General features: G+C 39.2%; 1 protein-coding gene across 1 annotated transcript in view; it reads left to right on the top strand.

Annotated features, from left to right (window-relative positions):
* The window catches only part of phlpp2 (PH domain and leucine rich repeat protein phosphatase 2), a 58,229-nt gene that overhangs the window by 35,228 nt on the left and 3,188 nt on the right, over positions 1-19,813 (top strand). The window contains exons 6-18 of the mRNA XM_041788523.1: positions 5,393-5,547; positions 7,956-8,102; positions 10,343-10,573; positions 12,564-12,766; positions 12,920-12,980; positions 14,759-14,854; positions 15,762-15,917; positions 16,932-17,132; positions 17,283-17,445; positions 17,537-17,667; positions 18,367-18,480; positions 19,211-19,405; positions 19,510-19,741. Of these exons, the coding sequence (XP_041644457.1) occupies positions 5,393-5,547; positions 7,956-8,102; positions 10,343-10,573; positions 12,564-12,766; positions 12,920-12,980; positions 14,759-14,854; positions 15,762-15,917; positions 16,932-17,132; positions 17,283-17,445; positions 17,537-17,667; positions 18,367-18,480; positions 19,211-19,405; positions 19,510-19,741 (2,085 nt within the window). The remainder of the gene's footprint in view (positions 1-5,392; positions 5,548-7,955; positions 8,103-10,342; positions 10,574-12,563; positions 12,767-12,919; positions 12,981-14,758; positions 14,855-15,761; positions 15,918-16,931; positions 17,133-17,282; positions 17,446-17,536; positions 17,668-18,366; positions 18,481-19,210; positions 19,406-19,509; positions 19,742-19,813) is intronic.

The following is a 19,813-nucleotide window of genomic DNA, read 5'->3' as shown; positions in this document are numbered from 1 at the left end:
TCCACTGAGGCAGAGCCAGCATACAATTAGCCATGGAAGGACAAAGCCAACAGATAAAAAAAAGTAAATCCAATTAGTTGCAGATTCATGCTAAGTCCTGGATCTCTCTGGACTGTGGTGGTATGGATTACTGGGTTAGAGTGGCCTCTTAGTGCACTGTAGTTAGGATCAGACTGAGACAAGAGGTTCCTATGAAGACCAGGGATGATTACTGATGAACATTTTCAGTGGATATAGGCCACTGTTTATGCTACATTGCATAAATTGTGTGTGTGTGTGTGTGTGTGTGTGTGTGAGACAGAGAGAGAGAGAGAGAGAGAGAAGTAGCCATTAGGTACACCTTGCTAGTACTGGGTTGGACCCCCTTTTGACCCCTTTCTGCCTTAATTCTTCATGACATAATTTCAACAAGGTGTTAGAACCATCCCAAAGGTGCTTTACTGGATTTTGTGACTGTGGAGGCCATTGAAGTAGAGTGAACTCATTGTCATGTTCAAGAAAGCAGTTTGAGGTAATTTGAGCTTTGTGACATGATGCATTATCCTGCTGGAAGTCTCCATCAGAAGATGGGAACACCGAGGTCATTAAGTGAAGGACATGGTCAGCAACATTACTCAGGAAGGCTGTGGCGTTTAAACGACGCTCAGTTGGTCCAAAGTGTGCCAAGAAAATATCCCCCACACCATTACACCACCACAACCAGGCTGGTGATACAAGGCAGGATGGATCCATGCTTTCATGTTGTTCACACCAAATTCTGACCCTACCATCTGAAACCAAGACTCATCAAACTAGGCAATGTTTTTTGGAGATGGTTTGCAGACCTTGGTTGTACCAATTGGTTATTTGAGTCACTGTTGCCTTCTATCATCTTGAACCAGTGACCTCTGACTTCTGACATCAACAAGGCATTTTCATCCACACAACTGCTCACTGAATATTTTCCCTTTTTCGGACCATCGTCTGTAAACCCTAGAGATGGTTGTGCATGAAAATCCCAGTAGATCAGCAATTTCTGAAATACTCAGACTAGCTCATCTGGCACCAACAGCCATGCCATGTTCAAAGTCACTTAAATCCTCTTTCTTCCCCATTCTGATGCTCAGTTTGAACTTCAGCAAGTCGTCTTTGACCATGTCTACATGCCTGAATACATTGAGTTGCTGCCATATGATTCGCCGATTAGCTATTTGTGTTAACAAGCAATTGAACAGGTGTACCTAATAAAGTGGCCGGTGAGTGTATTGCCTTACCTATAAGAATCAGTTTGAACATTGTCATTTACAGGTAATTATCAATTGATTAAGATTCTTCATAGTAACGATGCTCAAAATTTAATCCTAGAAAAGGTGATATTTTATGGACAACTGCCAAAGAAAGGTTCACATTCAAGTGTAAGGGAATACTCAGGACTGCTGTGTTAATATGTAAGTGTGCAATAAAACAGTTCCTATGGGAAATAAATGCATGTTTCTCAAAACCTCACTTTATATATGATGTAGAAACAGTATAGAGACAATCTCAACAACAGTATACAATTTTAACAATATCTAGTTATTTTTAGTATAAACTCCATTGAAAGCACATTAATAGCACTTAGGCTTAAAGTGCTTGTGCAGTTAATTTAGCCAGCAAAATATATTCATTATTTATTTGCATCATACAACCTTCCTCGGTTTTTAAAGAGTGAAAGCTGCACAGCAGAGGGTGAACTATGGCACCGTCTTATTAACGATTCTGTCTGAGGCATCATGAGATTTTAAGTGTAATTGCAAAAAAGACAAGAGATGGACGTCAAATGCTGCTGACTGATAAAGACACTGAGAAGAAGTGATAAGCAGAGAGATAATCTGTTTGGTGAGCTGTAGTGTGAATATGTTTTCCTGGGTCATATTGTTGACATACTATCCCAATGATCAAAGAGGATTTTTTGGCTTTATTTCTTCTTTTCCTTTCTCTAAGTCATCTGTTTCTCTCTTCACACACTCACATTATTAAATTACTATCTGTCAGGGGAAGTTCTCTCTTAAACTTGCTGGCAGATGAGTAGTTTTTTTGTGCGAGATGAGCAGTTATGTGTTTGTCATCTCTAAAAGCAGTGACGTTATGTCACGCTCTGCTGAGCAGCCGTCCCATTTTCTGGGTTGCTGTGCTCTGTGCAGCCTTGTAGTTAATGGAGGAGCCTGGCCTCAGACCGGACTGGATGAGCACTTCTAGGTATAGCCTGCGATGATTGTTGGACTGTAAACAATCATCTCAGGGATGATGGAGGGTCTTTGCAGTTGTGTTCTGGACAAGAGAAATGTGAGGAAAAGCTGGGCTACAGTGGGAGAAATAGGAGATTCTAACAGCACTGTGAATACAGCCGCTTGTGAGGATATTATGTGTTTGACTCTCATTCATCATGGGTCTATCTATGCTTACAGGAAACAATTCAGTAGCACTGCAGACTTCAGATTTAATCATTTAGAAAAACCCTAGATTCAACAACGACCAAATGGGTAACACTTTCTATGAACAGACCTGTTATAATGCATTATAAGAACATTTATATTGCATTATAAATGTATTCATAATGCATTATAACAGCTGTTATGAGTCATTATAAGCTGTCATAACAACTTATAACAGTCTTTATGAGCAGTGATTATAAGCTGTTATGAAGGAATGATTCATAATGCAGTGTAACTTAATGTGTATAAATTCTGAGTTTCACAATGCATTTTAACTCCTCCAACTTTGTTCAGTTATAAATTTTCATAGAAAACTGATTCAGTGCATTATTAGAAGTTATGATTTCTATGATTCTCAAATTGAATGAGTTATTAAGACTTGTAACATGCTATAGAAGGACTTTGGTGGCTTTAAGTAAAGTGACAGTACTGTATGAGGTTAATAATTATAAGATCTTTTGACACATTTATAACAACTTAAAAGCAGTATTTGGTGACTGTAAGTAAAGTGTAAAATAAAATTACTTCACAATACTTATACAAACAATTGCTTTGGAGATAGATAGTTTATTGTCATTACATTGTAAAACACAATGAAATTTAATTTGGCAGTCTCCTCTGTAGCAGTAAACAATATCAATACATAGATAAACACCTAAAAGTAAGGAACACAAAGTGCAGTCCCACGAGTCCTACGAGTCAGGTGTCTGGTCCTCTCTATATATGTTGCGGCCTACTAGCTCCACGGCTAGGTCCAGAATGTTTTTGTGCAGCCAGGTCTCTGTTATTATCAAGACACAGTTGTCCAAGTGGTGGTTACAAATCCGCATCCTTATGTTGCCCATCTTGTTGGTGACAGAGTGGGCATTTGCAAGATAGATGTTTGGTACGGCAGGTTTGTGTGGCCGCTCTTAGCCTAGCCTGCAGCCCGGCTTGTTTGCCCCACTTCCGCCTCCTCCCCAGCTGGCTATAGGTGTTGTGCTGCCTCTGTGCAGCCTGACACCTGAGACCCTCTCACACCTAGTCTCATGTACTGCTTACAAGTTGTTAAAAATTTGTCAAAAGATCTTATAATTATTAATAACCTCATACAGTGCTGTCACTTTACTTACAGCCACCAAAGTCATTCTATAGCATGTTACAAGTAGTTGTTATGACTGCTTAGTGACTTATAACAGCTGTTACAATGCATAATAGTGCATTTAAAATGCATATATATAAATGTTCTTATAATGCCTTACAATAGGTCAGGTCATAAGAAAGTATTACCACCAAATGTTTTAACTGTCTAAGAGACAAAATGGATTGTAGAAGTGTTAAATAATGCTGAATTATTGTAACAAGAGGGAGCATAATGAACTGTTAAATTAGTGAATACAGACATTTTTACTCACGTGTGACTGTAACTGGCTCATGTTACACAATCTCTCTCACTACAATGATGCTTCCCTGGCAGATAAACTCCGGTGAACTGGAAACTTGGGCATCATGTGTTTGAAGTAATATCTTTGCAAGGCAGCTGGCCGCTTGCATAAACTGAGTCCAATATAGCTGCTTACTCTACCCATTGTCACTGCTTGCTAAGGATAGAAACTATTTGTGTTTAAAGCTTGCTGCTGGGGGTATTTGGGGTCAGAGTAGACCCCAATTTGGAACTGAGTTTTAAGTTGTTTTGCTCAACTCTTGTAGGATTGCAAAGGTGCAAATAGGAAGGTTTTGATTAAGAGTCAATTGATATCGTTTTTTTTTAGTGCCGATACTGATACCGATTGTTAGAAGTCATGAGACAGATAATTGATATTTAGAACTGATGCATTTATTATGACAATGTACTTAATCTGGCAAATTTAAAATTACATAATACAAAAAAATGAAGGAAAATAAACAGTAGTCCCAGCTCTATCAACATGAGAATTTGCATGGCTTAACACAGTAGAAGCAGGAGAAGAGGAAGTTATTCCATACACTGTGTCAATGGCACCCAGGCTTAAGTGTTGATTGGCTGGTACTCCTGTCATCTAAGGGGGGGGGGATCATGGTTTAACACATAAATAACTCATACAATGGTTCTTGGGTAAAAAATTGTGTTTAGGGCTACTTTATATCGATTTACACATGAAATAATTATATTTCATGTTGATTTTGGACACATATCACTTTTTTTGTGTTGGTCCTGGGGGGGGGCTCAAGTTTTCTTTGATACAAGTTTGGGGGGCTCAAAGGAAAAAAGGCTGGGAACCACTGATCTAGCCAATCAGATTATGTTGTATGCAGGGCATTTGGTGAGACTGTGGAGAGTGAAAACAGAGCCTAAAGGAAAGACACACGTTGTAGTGGGGCCAAAGTAGCGCACTTTCTTTATTAAATTATTTTATTGATTATTGGTAAAATATAATATAGCAGATACCGATAATCAGCCAAATGCCAATTATCACCACAATAATCGGCCAGGCTAATCAGTCAACCCCTTGTTTTAATACCCTAACGCCTATGTTTAGTAGGTAGAGCTATTAATGCCACAATTCAAGAACAGAGAACGGGGGGGGGGGGGGTGTTCTTCTTTGAGTTTATAGCTAAATGTTGTGTTTGAAAAACTGGCTTACATTAGCTTTACATTGGAACAGGTAGGCTAACATTACCATCTAGTTTTAATGATGTCTCTTGACAGCCATGTTGTTATAGTAGTTCTGATAAAGCGAACCTTAAAAACTCCTTATCTAAAGGTGATTTTCTCCCCCTGGTTTTCAGCCACTATCATTTCAATATTGTAGAAGATAATGTTGTGTGCCCTATCAGGTCTGCAGCAACTTTGAGCTAATGTTGATATTATAATACGGAAGCTACTAAACAGGAAAAAGTTATCATTTAAAGCAATACATTTTTGTGACTCCTTCTGTATGTGCGTCTTCATGTATGTGTGTTTGTATATGTATATATAGGTGGTGTCTCAGACAGTCAGCCTGGTGGACTTGTCCTGCTACAGCCTGGAAGTAGTGCCTGAATATTTATTCTACAGTCAGGATATCACTCACCTCAACCTGCGACACAACTTCATGAACCTTCACGGGCCTGGAGGCCTGCTCAACCTGCCCAGGTAATCACATCCTTAAACTAAAGGCTCCATTCACAATAGTTTGCTACCAGATTGAACATGATCTGAATGTAGAAGGTTGATGTTTAACTTCGATCATGCAGCAGTGAGGGTTTTTGTTTTCATTTTTTTTTTGGACCAACAAACTACCTCTGCAAATTTGGGCATCAGTCTGTGCTACAGCCAACACAATATTGTACTTGGTCCAAAATGTTGCTGTGTTTAAAGTTTCAGGTTCAACAAATAGGAGCTGCCATATACAATAGGATCTGACTTTTATGGTTCAGGACTGTCTTTCATTCAAAGAGTTTTTTTTTTTTTCTGATCCATGCATCAATCTGCCTCTGCTTGTCAAGTGCTGGGTTATGGTGGCGGCATGCTAAGCAAGTCAACCCAGGCATCCCTCTTCCCAGCTATATTTTCCAGGGATACCAAGGCATTCCCAGGCCAGATGGTGTATATATATATATATATATATATATATATATATATATATATATATATATATATATATATATATATATCCTCCAGGGAGTTCTGGGTCTGCTTTGGGGTCTCTCCCAGTTGGCTGTGGCTTGAAGACCTCCACACAGAGATGGCTAGGAGGCATCCTGATCAGATGCCAGAACAACTTCAACTAGCTCCTTACGAGTAGAGCAGTAGCTCTACTCCAAGCTCCCTCCAGATGTCCAAGCTCTCCTGAGAATTCTCATTTTAACTGCCTGCATCCGCAATCTGATCCTGTCATTCACTATGAAAAGCTCATGACCATAGTTTTGGGCTGGAGTGAAGACCCACTGGTTAATTGAAAGCCTTGCCTTCCAGCTCAGCTCTTTCTTTACAGTCTGGTACAACGTCTCCAGTCCTGCTAATGCTACACCAATCTTCCTGTCAAGCTCAAGGTCTTTCTGGCATCACTTGTGAAGAAGATTTTTGGTGTCCCATTTTTGCTGTTGTTGGAAGAAGGCATGAAGCTTTTTTGCTATCAAAGACCTCAGCATGCTACTCGAATCAGTCTTCAGTAATTGTAGACTCAAACTTTCCAGCAGCTCAGCTGTCTCAATGTTCAACTCATTGATGATTTTTGCAGTGCTGTTTTGTAAGTTTTTGTTGCATCTTGCTCATCACATTTTTTATTTCAGATCATGTCAAAACAGAATGGGTCCAGGTTGTGTTATCAGCAAGGCAGGAAACTGAATCATTTCCCATTATGTGGCTCTTTATTTGTGTCCTGTATCATTATCTGATATGTTAACACCCCTTCTTCTGTAGTTCCACTCCCAGGTTGTTTGTATATGTATAAGGGGGATATGTTGATAAAGAGAAAAAGTCTGTATTGTGGCGCTGTTATGATTCATGGCAGCCACCTCCATCACTTACAGCACCCAGGGGATGAGAGGATGATAGCAATAATATGGAAGATTCACTGTGTCTGTGTATGGCACTGCTTCATTCATCAAAACCTGGAGTCCAGGACAGCAGGGTGGACACACAATGCAGCTGCATGCACACACAAACACACACATATCAGAAATGATTTATTTGTGTTGAAAAAGGCAGCTGAGACTTTAGGGGATTACAACATTTTTCCTTAGGCATCAGAGTATTTAAACTATCATCATCTATTTCAGTTGGTTGTACTGTTTGACGGCCAGTCTAAATTCAGTAACATCACTCCCTGGTTCTACTATGGTACAAATAGCGGAGATCCTGAATACTTTTCAATATGAACCCTGCCTTTTCTTGGCTGCCAGGTCTCTGACTGACTTTTTCCAGATGCCCTCATAGCCATCATAGTGACATGGTGCAAGCCCAAAGCATAAATAACAGCACACAACTCCCCCAGTGAATATATGGGGAATGAATCTAAAGCACCTAATTTCTTTATTGTTCCCTATTACTATAATTTGTATATAGCTTCATCTGCTGGTACAACATATATCTTCTTTTATTCACATTTCTTGTCCATTACTTTGTTGTCCTGAGTGAAAAAAATAGCTCTGTAGACATGACACTGCATGGATGACAAAAGCAGGTCAGCTTATATGCTAGTGTGGTACCTCTTAGTGATCCTTTTCATGATTTTAGTGCTTTCCTCAACTTCTCTGTGCCTAACCAGTCATCTTCTGTTGCCTGTTTGAAAGCACAACATAATTTAACTCTCTGTTGGTTAAACTGCAGCCTCTGATTACATTTTGGTTGAAAAAAATGCATCCCCATTGTATGTGCAGATTTTTAATTATATTGTGTTGCTTTGTTGTGCTCACTCATTGTTACAACACTTCTGTAATTTTAACCTTTTATACAAATGAAATGGGAAAATGCCACAAAAAAAGTCAAGAACAATAAAAAAGTTGAAATTTTTTTGTAGATTTATTTTCAGGTCCTCTGTGATGTTTCCCTCTTTGTAGGTTTTCTCAGCTGAAGAGCCTGAACTTATCTCACAACCGTCTGGGTGTGTTTCCTGAATGTGTGTGCGAGATCCTCACTCTGACTGAACTCAACCTCTCCTGTAACAGTCTGCACACCATCCCTGTGCAGATAGGCAGCCTTCAGAGGTGGGACACAGTGACACCGTGACACACATACACTCCACCCAACACATAAAACAATATAGTATAGGAACAGATAGGTTTGGATAGGTCTGGAAGCAGACAAACCTAAATAAACTTAAAAGTAAATTATAAAAGTAAATGTGCCATGTACGAGTAAGTGTAAGTAATTAATTCTCAATATTCAAGCTTATGCAGCAACTTCCACAGAAATCTCTCAAATTATATAAAAGTAATAAATAATGAAGCTTAGAAAAGTCAATATGAAATTCTAATACAAATAGATAAATGAATGAATAAAAAATACCTCAAACAACCACACATTGTAAACCAGTACAAATTAGAATTAAGGCAACATTGATAGAAAACGGCAATTCTAAATGAAAAAACCCCAATAGGACATATTGGTCTGCTTTTGTACAAAGGTGAGCTTCAGATTCAATTTCAGTTTATTGAAGGATTGCCCCTTGAGATGCAGAATCTCATTTTCAAGGGGGTCCCAACACAAAAACATAGAACAATACAAACTACAATACATAACAAACACAAACAAACAAAAAAACAACAAATACAGACAGCTCTCCCACTTCTTCAGCCCCTACACCCCATCCCCAGCTCCCAGATAAATACATACATATGTGTACACATATGTAGATACATGTACATACCTACAGATATACTGTGTATACATACACATGCATACACACTCATACATATACATGTAGATATAGATACACACATACATGTACGCACATGAACATATACATAACATGTGTCTACATACACATATATCATACATGTAGATATCCTCACAAAGCATATGATAACATATATGATTGTGTACCCCCATTAATGCATAAATAAATAACTCTGAAACATGAGCATCTTGTTTTTAAAGAAGGCAACAGATTTGTCCTAAAACTGTGGAAAGATGTGATGGACTCGGGGTTTATTCCAGTCAGATGGAGCTTTATAACTAAATGACCTACAACCAATTCCCTAATGAACTCTAGGAATGGTGAAGAAGGGATAATTCATATGCCTGAGTGGATGTGGAGATGTATATGGAGCAAGTACTTGTTTTAAATATGGTGGAAAATCGAAATGAACACATTTAAAAATAAACTGAAACCAGTGAAACTATTGTTTGGATTTGGGTTGAAGCCAGTTGAGTGAGTCAAACATAAAGCAGAGGTGTGTTCTATATGGACATCTCAAAACAAATCTACAGAGGAAGTTATGTGAAGTATTTAAGGGTTTAAGGATTTTCTCTGAAGTGTTTTGATAAACAATGTCAGCATAATCTAGGATGGGAAAAATAAGTTGTGAAATTAATCTCTTCCTTAAAATGAAAAGCAATTAATTGAGTGATACAACATGCCCAGATAACTGTAAGTTCTTTTACAAATACAACCAATGTGTGGTTTGAAGGAGAGCTCAGGGTCAGTCCAGAGTCCCAGATATTTAAACACATCCACTCTCTCAAGTGAAGACCCATCATCAAAATTAATAAACAGCGTGGGAGAACGTGACATGCTATGTTTGGAACCAAAAACCATACTACAGGATTTCTTGGTAAAGTGCCTATAGAAAGTATTCATCTCCCTGGATGTGTAACCATTTTATTTATTTCATAATTCAATCATGGCCAATATTATTGGGCTTTTTTTTGACTAAAAACAATTGAAATTCAATTAAAAACTCATAAATGTCAAGTGAAACCAGATTTCTACAAAGTAATGTCAATTAAATAGAAATACAAATATGTAAAATATGTATGGTGAAATGTGTTGGAACATTGAAAAATAAATAGACAAAACAGAAAGCATATTCTTATGTTTTCTCCAGAGAGAGTGATAGTAAATATTTATTGTATGTTTTTTTACGGTTTTCCATCTTGCTCACTTGTTTTGTGAACTGTGAAGTTTTTTATTTGGTTTTTTTTTTGGGGCTTTTGATCATTTATTGCTTAAAAGTTTTTGCTGTTCTCATTTTTCAGCAAATACATTTTATTTGAAATACCTTGCCTTTTTATTTTTAGCATTTAAATATAGAAGCAGTTTGAATATCTCAATGTGTAACCACATGAAGTCTTCTCACTCTGTGGTTCTGCTCAATTCTAAGATGCTGCTCAGTAAAGTGTGAGTCTTTGAGTCCACTTGTATGACTACAAATGCACTCAAACACTCATTTCTCCATTGAGGGAAAATAAATCAAATTACTTTGTTCTCCTCTCCATCTTTCAGTCTGCAGACGCTGTCTCTGGATGGAAACCATCTCAGCTCCCTGCCTGACGAGCTGGGCAGTCTAAACCAGCTCAATAGCCTTGGGCTCTCCTTCAACAACTTCTCTCATATCCCCGCTGTGCTGGAGAGATTGAGTGCATCGGACAAACTGGCCATGGCTGGGAACAGAGTAGAAAGTCTGGATTTGTGTGCTTTGGCCAGAATGAGCCACCTGAAAAATGTTGACCTCCGGTAAGAGGCCAGCCAGGCCATAAACAGCTCTTAGCCACTTCCCTCCCTCAGTCTCTTCCAGCTCTTCTTCCTCTGTCGATCAATATGAAAAATACAGTGTAAAGAGATGGCAACACTGTCAGTCACTCAGAGAGTAAGAGAGCACAAGAGAATAATCCCTCAAAGTTTTTCTTTTTACTTACACCTCTCCAGGCTGTACGGCAGCGCAGGGGTTAGTACTGTTGCCTCACAGCAAGAAGGTTGCTGGTTTGCCTCCGACCTTTCTATGTGGCGTTTGCATGTTCTTTGCATGTTCTTCCGAGCTTCCTCCCACCACCAAAGACATGCTCATTAGGTTGATTGATCACTCTAAATTGGCCGTAGGTGTGAGTGTGAGCGTGCCTGGTTGTCTGTCTCTATATGTCAGCCCTACGATTGCCTGGCAACCAGTCCAGGGTGTACCCCACCTCACGCCCAATGACAGCTGGGATAGGCTCCAGCACCCCTGTAAACCCTAAAGGGATAAGCGGTACAGAAAATGGATGGATGGATGTTACCTCCCTTCCACTGAAAAAACATAAATATCCTGACATAAACTCCAGTTCAAAAACAACAAACATTTCCTCCTTTCTTCTCAGAATTTCCTTTATATCGACCTATTATTTATAGTTGCTAGGCTAGCTGAGCACAGCAGTTTTTCTTCATTGCCCTGCTTCACGTCTTCGTTCACACCTGGGAGCTGCCTACAACTGCAGTCAGATTTATTTGTTGGCCTCTCAGCAGCTCCATGGGAACAGTTGGGGATTGAGTGTCCAGCAAACAGCCACCAGTGCTGTACTCACTGCCAGCCAGTCATCTAGTTTTAGTTAAGTTGTGGTTTGGCAATGGCAGGCTATATTTCAGTCAGCACCACTTTGTCAAGAAACACATGATTTGTGGTTATAAATTTTTTTCTTTATTAGCAGTTACAGCGCTTGTTGCTGTTATTTATATTTGGCAGTGTGGCCGTTCTGGTATCCCACCGCCCTTCCATGAGCCTAAGTAGAAAGCATCAAGCAGTTCCTGCTCTTCATCTGCCTACAGGGAAAGCCTGAGGCAGGGAGAGAAGCAAAAATAAATGATAGCAAAGCAACTATCAGTGATAAAAGAACGACACTAGTGTAGCGTAAAGGAGGAGCTGGGGTGGAGGAGGGTTGAAAAAAGCAGCTTGCAGAGGGAGCACTAAAGCATAGCTAGGCTAGGGCAGTTTAAAAATGGCAGCATGAGTGCAATTAGCCAATAGTGTACTTAGAGTGAATCAGCTGGCTATTAGTTGATGAGAGCTTGCGTGAGATCAGCTGGTCCTGGTTATATGGCAGCGCTGGACCAACGCTATAAAGGTGCATCTGTGGTAGATTGGTGGGCTGGCAGCTCTCATAAAAGATGAGTTATAGTTCATTAACAGTACAGATAGGATGAAAATCCCATTCAGGCTCTCAGTGAAGTATTAGCATGGAGTCATGAACTCAGGATGAAAAAAACATAGAAACGTTGATCCAAGTGTTATAAATGGAGCTGTAGAGGAGTGGTCGTACTGTTCCATTCAACAAACACGACATCTCGGTTGTTTACAGTTGTCTTAGATTTCTATTGACACTTTAAGGTGTGGTTTGTGTAAAAATGTTTTTATCCTTTCCTCTTTATTTTTATCAAGATTTTTCTAAAAGATTGCTGCACTATTTCAAGGTTTTTCCACATTTTAAAAAAATCATCTTTCTGTTTCTGATTTGATCTTCAGTACTGTTTTTATTAGTTATCCTGGAAATAATGTGTTAATTTTTGCACATTTCATATTTCTTTAACACCATTGCAATACCCAGCTACTACTGTTTTTTGTCATTTTTTGCAAGGATGAAATCAGTGACTTTCAGTGCATTCAATCTGATTTCATCATAATGCTTTGTCTAATTATTTCCCAGCTCCAGAAGGAATAACTAGTGATATTTCATCTCTTGCCCTCCCTTAAATGCAGACTGAACGGGCTGCGCTGTGTAAAAACTGAGAACCTCGAGGCAGTAAGCCAGGTGACCCAGCTGGACTTGCGGGACAATCGCTTGGACTCACTAGACCTGAGCTCTATCTGCAACCTGGAGACTCTGTACTGTCAACGCAACCAGCTGGGGACACTCACACTCAGTGGCTTCACTCTGCGCATGCTTAGTGCCAGCAGCAACCGTGAGTCAAATAGAGCGTCAACTAGCCGCTGTTGCCTTACTGACTGTCTGTATGTTTGCTCAGGCCCTTCTCCCTTGTGAAACATTAATCATATAAACACATATGAACAGCCCAGATGTGTAGCTGCTTATCACTGCTTTTATCTGCCCACAGGCCTCACAACAGTCAACATCTATCCAGTCCCAAACCAGCTGACACACATGGACCTATCACAGTGAGTTCTGGCTGGGTATAAGGAGTGTCCATAGACTCTGTGTTCACAGATTTTGTAACAGAGGCTCTCAGTCTAAAAATAGATCCTGCATCTTAATGTTCATTTATCTGGTTGTGCATAGTGTTAACATGACAAAGTATAAAAGGTTTTTTGTCATGTTTTGCAAAAAACTCAGGAGAGGACCCAAATGCAGAAAACTCAAAATGATTTAATTCCAACAAAAAGGAAAATCCAAAAAATAAATAAAGTCCAACACAATAGAATAACTAAACTAAGGATTCACGAAGGGAAAAATCTAATCAACAGTACTTACTTTAGCAAAGTCCAACAATAGGCAAAAAACACAGTAGGCACGAGGAGTAAGGTCCACACTGAGGTTCACACTGGGAAGACATGCAACAATCTGACCAAGGACAGGGAGACACACAGAAACTAAATACACAGGGAGTGATTGCACAAGGAGAGACAGGTGTGGTTAACGAGACTCAGGTGAAACTAGTGTGGGGCTGTGTTTGAAACCACTCTCTATTCACTATATAGTGAATATACATATATATATATATATATATATATATATATATATATATATAAAGTTTTAATTGTGGTACGGTGATGTCATTTCCCACAGCTGGAGTAGTGTCCGAAATCATTTTTGTCTTTCGCTGTTGAGTCCACTATACAGTCCACTATATGCTGCTCACTATGAGGGAATGAGTGAGGGGTTTCGGACACAGCCAGGGTAATCACAGTAGAGGGAAACTGAGACAGGAAGAAAAACTGGAAACACATACAAGGGAAGGCAACTACAAAATAAAACAGGAAACATGGAACATTTCACAAGACAGTACCAAGAAATGCACAAGGACTGAAGGACAACAAAAAAGTACACTAGAAACTACAACTAGGAAACACTGAAAACACAGGAGGATACAAAGGCAACAAACTAACAACCAAAGGGAATACAAAGAACACAACACAAGGGACACTCAAACACAGGGAGGGACATGGATTACAAAAGAAAACACTAGATACTTGAAACTAAGACCTGGGAAATCTACTACACAAAGAATGTAACACAAAACACTGGGAGTTAAAACTCTAGAATAAAATACAAAGGAAGTCAAAATCCTGAAACATAGGAGGATACAAGGTAAAACTCCAAAGGTAGAATGTATATTAAACACATTGGAAATCATACAAAATATGGTGAAACACAAAAGGTAATTGACTAAATAACACTAGACACATACAACAGAGCACAAAATATACAAGAACTCAAGGGCTACAGAAAACACCTAAGAAAGTAGAATAAAATCAGGATAATGTGTTTTTGTATGTGAAAACAAATTCTATTGTTAAGAAGACCTTAAGCAATCTTTATTTTACTTTTTTCTTTACTTTCTTCAAGTGTGCTCTATTTTCCCCTTTTTTAATCAGTTTGTACAAAAGCTGTGCAGTGATACATTTTTATTGAAAATATTGACCTTACCTGCATGAATTCTTGTCTGCCTTTCAGACTGAGCTGTCACAAGATTTGAGAATTGCTTTATGATGCTGAATGTTATTATGACCTTGATTACTGAACTTTCAAACTCACATTGCATTTTGAAATTTGGATTTAGATCATTTATGTTCTCAAGTTACTCTGCTAGATAATAATGCATTTTTTCATACATTAGAAACCGGGTCATCATATCAACTTAGAAAAACCTCTCCTCTGCTCAGTTTGAGTGTTTCTGTGTGTCTCCTCCTTTGTGTGACTGTGTGTGTTGAGACAGGAACCTTTTGGAGTACCTTCAGGATTGGGTGTGTGACTGCAGAAAAATTGAGATGCTGGACGTCACTCACAACCTGCTGTCTGAGCTTCCTTCCAGGTTATTGACCTTATTTTAAATCTTGTTCTCACTGACCCTGAATTGCTGAGACTTCTCCTTTTATGTTGCATAATTTAAATATACTCAGCTGTGTGTAATTGACAGATTGCTTTGCAGTCCAGAATAAGATGAGCAGGTGTTACATTACACATCGTCATGCTGGTGTTAGCTTGCTCATTTTGCTGGACCACTTTTGAAAACTTTCTCTGTAGGAATTTCTTATAGAAGAGAAATTGCAGATGAAGAAGAATAGAGACATATAATATAGAGCATATAGAAAGGCTTAATAGAAACATATCTTTTTGTGAAAGATAGTGTCAATGTAAACTACTTAAAATAAAAAAATCTATGCTGAAATTTTGTAACACCTAGACTCTTTCACTTCGAGCCATCGTTTCTTTACCAATTTTTTATTCCACAACAGTGACATGCCAACACAAAGACCATAAACCACAAATTCTCTTCAACAACCTTTATTTAAATCTCAAGGATCATTGAGGTTTCCCTCATTTAAATGATGTTGATTTACAGAATTAAAGAAGTCTGATCACATATATTAGCACAAATAATAAAGATTGTATTCGGAGAAACAATCACAAACCAAATCAAAATAATTGTAAATAAGTGACTCTAATTGTCTCAGGGATAGGAGAGTGCCAATCTCAAGTGTGTGTTGTAAAAGATTCCACATGTGAATGGATTCAGGATGGAATTGAATGCCACTGTGTCAGTCTGTAAGGGCAGCCGAGCTGTTCACCAAAGGATTATTTACAAAAAGCTCCTCTCCTTCCAGCTTCACAAGTAGTCAAGTCTGCAGATGGAGACAATTTTCCTTGGTTCTTTTTCTTTTTTGTAGTTGTTTTTTCTTATTTTGCTTGTCTCTAACGCCTCCTCTGGTTTCTGACAGACTGCTCAACAGCTTGAGTTTGAGAAAGCTGCTGGCGGGGAACAATCGTTTGCAGAGAGTGCCTGACCTACTTGATCACATCCCTCTGGAAGTCTTGGACCTCCAGCACAACAAGCTAGCTGAGCTCCCAGAGAGTCTGTTTTACAAGGCCTTAAAGTGAGTCTCTGAAGTCCTGTTTCTCTACAGATCTTTGTCTTCAGTTCTTTCTATAAGCCCATTCAAGCAATTACTCGACTTTTTCAGGAGCTGGCCCCTCTACTCTGAAATTTTTCCCTACAGTGTTCCTTGTTTGGTTGCTGATGACCATACTGTGTCACAGCTCATGGTTTTGGGAATGAAATATGGACTGTATGAAGGGATTGTGGTCAAAATCAATGGCGCATTCCAGACCGTAACCGGAGCTTTATTTGCCCTCCTATTTCCTGTGTGGTAAATCACTTAACACCCATTAGCAGTTCAAATGCTCTAATGTACTTCACTGTCTCTAATGCTGAGACATAATGGTAGGGACTGCTTTGTGCATGATGGGTTTCCTGATTTGTGGTCCAAAAGCTGCAGAGCTCAAAAGAGAAAGAAGTTAGACTGCAAGCTGATGGAAACAAATGATTGCTGTAGATAAAAACTATTGGTATGCTTTTAACCTTTTTGATTTATTCATAAATGTGCGGATGCATACTTCTAAAAAAGGATGTAACCAGTGAGATGCCAACAGCTGAACTGCTAAAATTAATTTAACAATTTCTGACTATAATTTACTCTTTCATGGTTCAGTGACAGGTCTTATTACTGTTCAGTATGTGATTTGCACTAACAATGACTTGAAAATAAAGATTGCACAAGAGCAACAAATGCTCAGTAAATAATGTAAATAATGTCCTCGTCATGCCAACTGTAGTAGGGATAAGTGAGACGTCTTGATATTGTTGTGTAATCATTGTTACTACCAGTACTCAGCTGTTTATATTTAAAGGATCTGCTCTGGGGACTCATCTGTATCATGGGGCAAAGCTCATTTTAACTGGTGTCATAAAGAACATGAACTTGATTCTGAAACACACGAAAGTTTTTAAAGTCTAAATGACTTTGCCGGACAAAAATCCAGCCCTTTTTAGTGCTCTTTCCTGTGTGTGTTTTTGATGCATTCTCATTTCTTATTGTCGTCCTTCACAGCCTAAAGCACTTAAATGTGTCAGCAAATGCCCTGGAAAATATTCCTCCCAGCAGTCAATCAGAGGAAAGCCTCAGCACTCTCCAAGAGCTCTATCTGACAGGGAACAACCTGAACGAGAACTGCGGTGCTGTGTTAGTTGGACACCAGAACCTACGGATCCTGCACATCGCCTACAACCAGTTGCTCTCCTTCCCTGCCAGGTCTGATAGCTTATTTTCTATGTCACTGCCAGTTTTTAATAAGTTGGCTTTAATGTCTTCATTTTAACTTATTTTATTATTATGTCGTTCACATTTTTCTGTCTTTATTTTCCTGTTTGCGATGTCATTCCACTGGGTGTGTGCCCTCAGTAAGCTCAGTAAGCTGGAACTGCTGGAAGAGCTTAATCTAAGTGGGAACAAGCTAAAAACCATCCCCTCCACTGTGTCCAGCTGTAAGAGACTGCACACCCTCATAGCACACTCCAACCACATCACTGTCTTCCCAGAGATCCTCAACCTGCCTGAGATCAAGGTCAGACTTTCTCTTGTTTTATTTTCTCAGCTAGAGTGTGTGTGATTATGCTCTAACTGTGTTAACTTGTGTGTATTTTGTATTTTGATAGCTCGTAGATCTGAGCTGTAATGAGCTGACTGAGATCCAGCTGCCTGAATCGCTGCCCGCTACTCTGCAGGAGCTGGACCTGACAGGCAACAGCAGCCTGATGCTGGAACACAAAACCCTAAACCTCTTTAGGTGAGTGACAGAAAATCCGGAGCAGTTTAGTCATTGGTTACTGACGTTGTGTAAAGTAAAATATGACCAGCAATATCCTTGATTTGGATTTTAGTCTTCAGAAGACTTACTGGAGCCATAGGCAGGCCTAACACCTAGACCAGGGTTGGGGCTTAGCTCAAACTTTGGAGGTTCCAGGGGCATGCTGACTATCCATGTAAAGCATGCATCCTCTGAATTTTGTATTTTTATTTTTGCATAACCATCACCTATATACACTGTTTCCAAGACAATTTAAATAAAATAATTGATTGAAAATTCCACACTACCATAATTTGCTAGCAGCTTCATGCAAGAGAATAAATGCTTGGACTATAAGTTAAGACTAAATGTGAAGACTTTTTATGGACTAAAACTAGACTAAAATGTTTTTGAGTTTTTGTCAAACAAAAACTAGACTAAAACTATAAAGAGTAGAAATTACTAAAATGTGACTAAAACTGAATGCATTTAATCCAAATACTAAGACTGAGGCTAGAATTAAAAATAGCTGTCAAAATCAACACTGCTTGCAGGAAGTCAGTCATTTAGGAAATCATTTTGACATGCTGTAATAATAAAAATAAGATGTTGCTGTGTGACTAGAGGAGGCAGAAAATGAGTCATGTATATAAACCTTCAACTAACATGCATTCTTTTTTATTTCTTCTTATTTGTTAGTCACATCCCAACTCTTAAATTGGACCAGAAATCCACTGCATCACCAGGAGACTCACTGAGTGCCCCAACTCCATGGAACCATGGTTACTCTGAAATGAGTGGCCAAAGAAACAAGTGGGTACTTCTCCATGTGTTTGTTTTTTAACAGTTTTCTTCAGAAAACAAGTAGGAAAACTTATTTTTCTAAATAGCCATATAGAAAAAGAAGCACTTACAGCGTAAAAAACACTTTTACCACCTAATACTACTAAAACTTTTAATACAGATACTTGATTTTTATTGTAATCTGTATGCTTTATTTAGCTTTTCCATGAGTCCTTTAGTGTTGGTCAGATCATAATTTAAATCATGTTTTGCTGCCTTCAGTATACATCTATTTTCTCCTGTTTTGATAGAGGATAGAGCAGGTGTATACTGTGTGTTGAACTTTGCTGCCTCTTGGCCAGGACTCCCTTGAAAAAGAGGTTTTTAATCTCAATGGGATTCTCCTGGTTAAATAAAGGTTAAAAAAAAACTCTGAGTCAGTACTTGAATCACAGGCTCCTAGCTTTGGTGTCTGAGCAGTCAGTGGACCTTTTTTAAGCGATGCTCAGTGGTGACGAGTAATTCTCCTGGACTCAGTTCCTCTTACAGTATTATGGGCACCACTGAGAGCCTGGTGAGCCCGGCTGTTTCTGCAGGGTCATGGCCACAACAGGGGGCCACAGAGTGGTGTCTTTCATCAGCTGTCACCCCCGCGGTTTCCTTTGGCCTGGGGTTGCAGTGTCACATGCTGAAGTATGCATGAGGTTTACCTCTGTATAGGAGCTGCTGATTCATCAGATTGTTAATGTGTGGTGTGCAGGTTGTGTGTGTCTGTGCTCGCTGTGGATCGCTTTGGTGACGGAGTGGAAGCATGCTATGGGATATTTGACGGAGACCGCAATGAGGAAGTGCCTCGGCTGCTACAGTGCACCATGGGAGATGTGCTGTGTGAGGAGCTCCAGCATGCCAATATTGACAGTGTCTACATGTGCAACACTTTTCTCACCTCACACAGGTAACACAATGATTAATGTGCTTTGTCATTTACTGTATTTAAACTGTTTTAGGCCCTTTTTAGTTGGTTTGTCTGCAGCTTTTCTGTGTGATTCTATTTGGTAGAAAACTTGGTATGGCTGGACAGAAACTAGGTGCTTCCGCCCTGCTGTGTTATATTCACCATGAGCCTTCAGATCCAGGAGGCTACTTCAGCCTCACTGTGGCCAATGTGGGAACATGCCAGGCCGTGCTATGCAGAGGTGGGCGACCTGTTCCTCTCTCAAAGGTTTACAGTTTGGAGAACTGCACAGAGGAAATGGAGAGAGTTAAACTCAGTAAAGCCATTATTACAGAGGTACAGCTATCCTTACATTGATTTCTTATACAAGGATGAATTATGTAGAACTTTTGATCCTGTTTCATTTTC

Source organism: Cheilinus undulatus, linkage group 1 (genome assembly GCF_018320785.1).
Source record: "Cheilinus undulatus linkage group 1, ASM1832078v1, whole genome shotgun sequence".
Lineage (NCBI taxonomy): Eukaryota > Metazoa > Chordata > Actinopteri > Labriformes > Labridae > Cheilinus > Cheilinus undulatus.
This window is presented reverse-complemented; position numbering and strand designations above follow the sequence as displayed.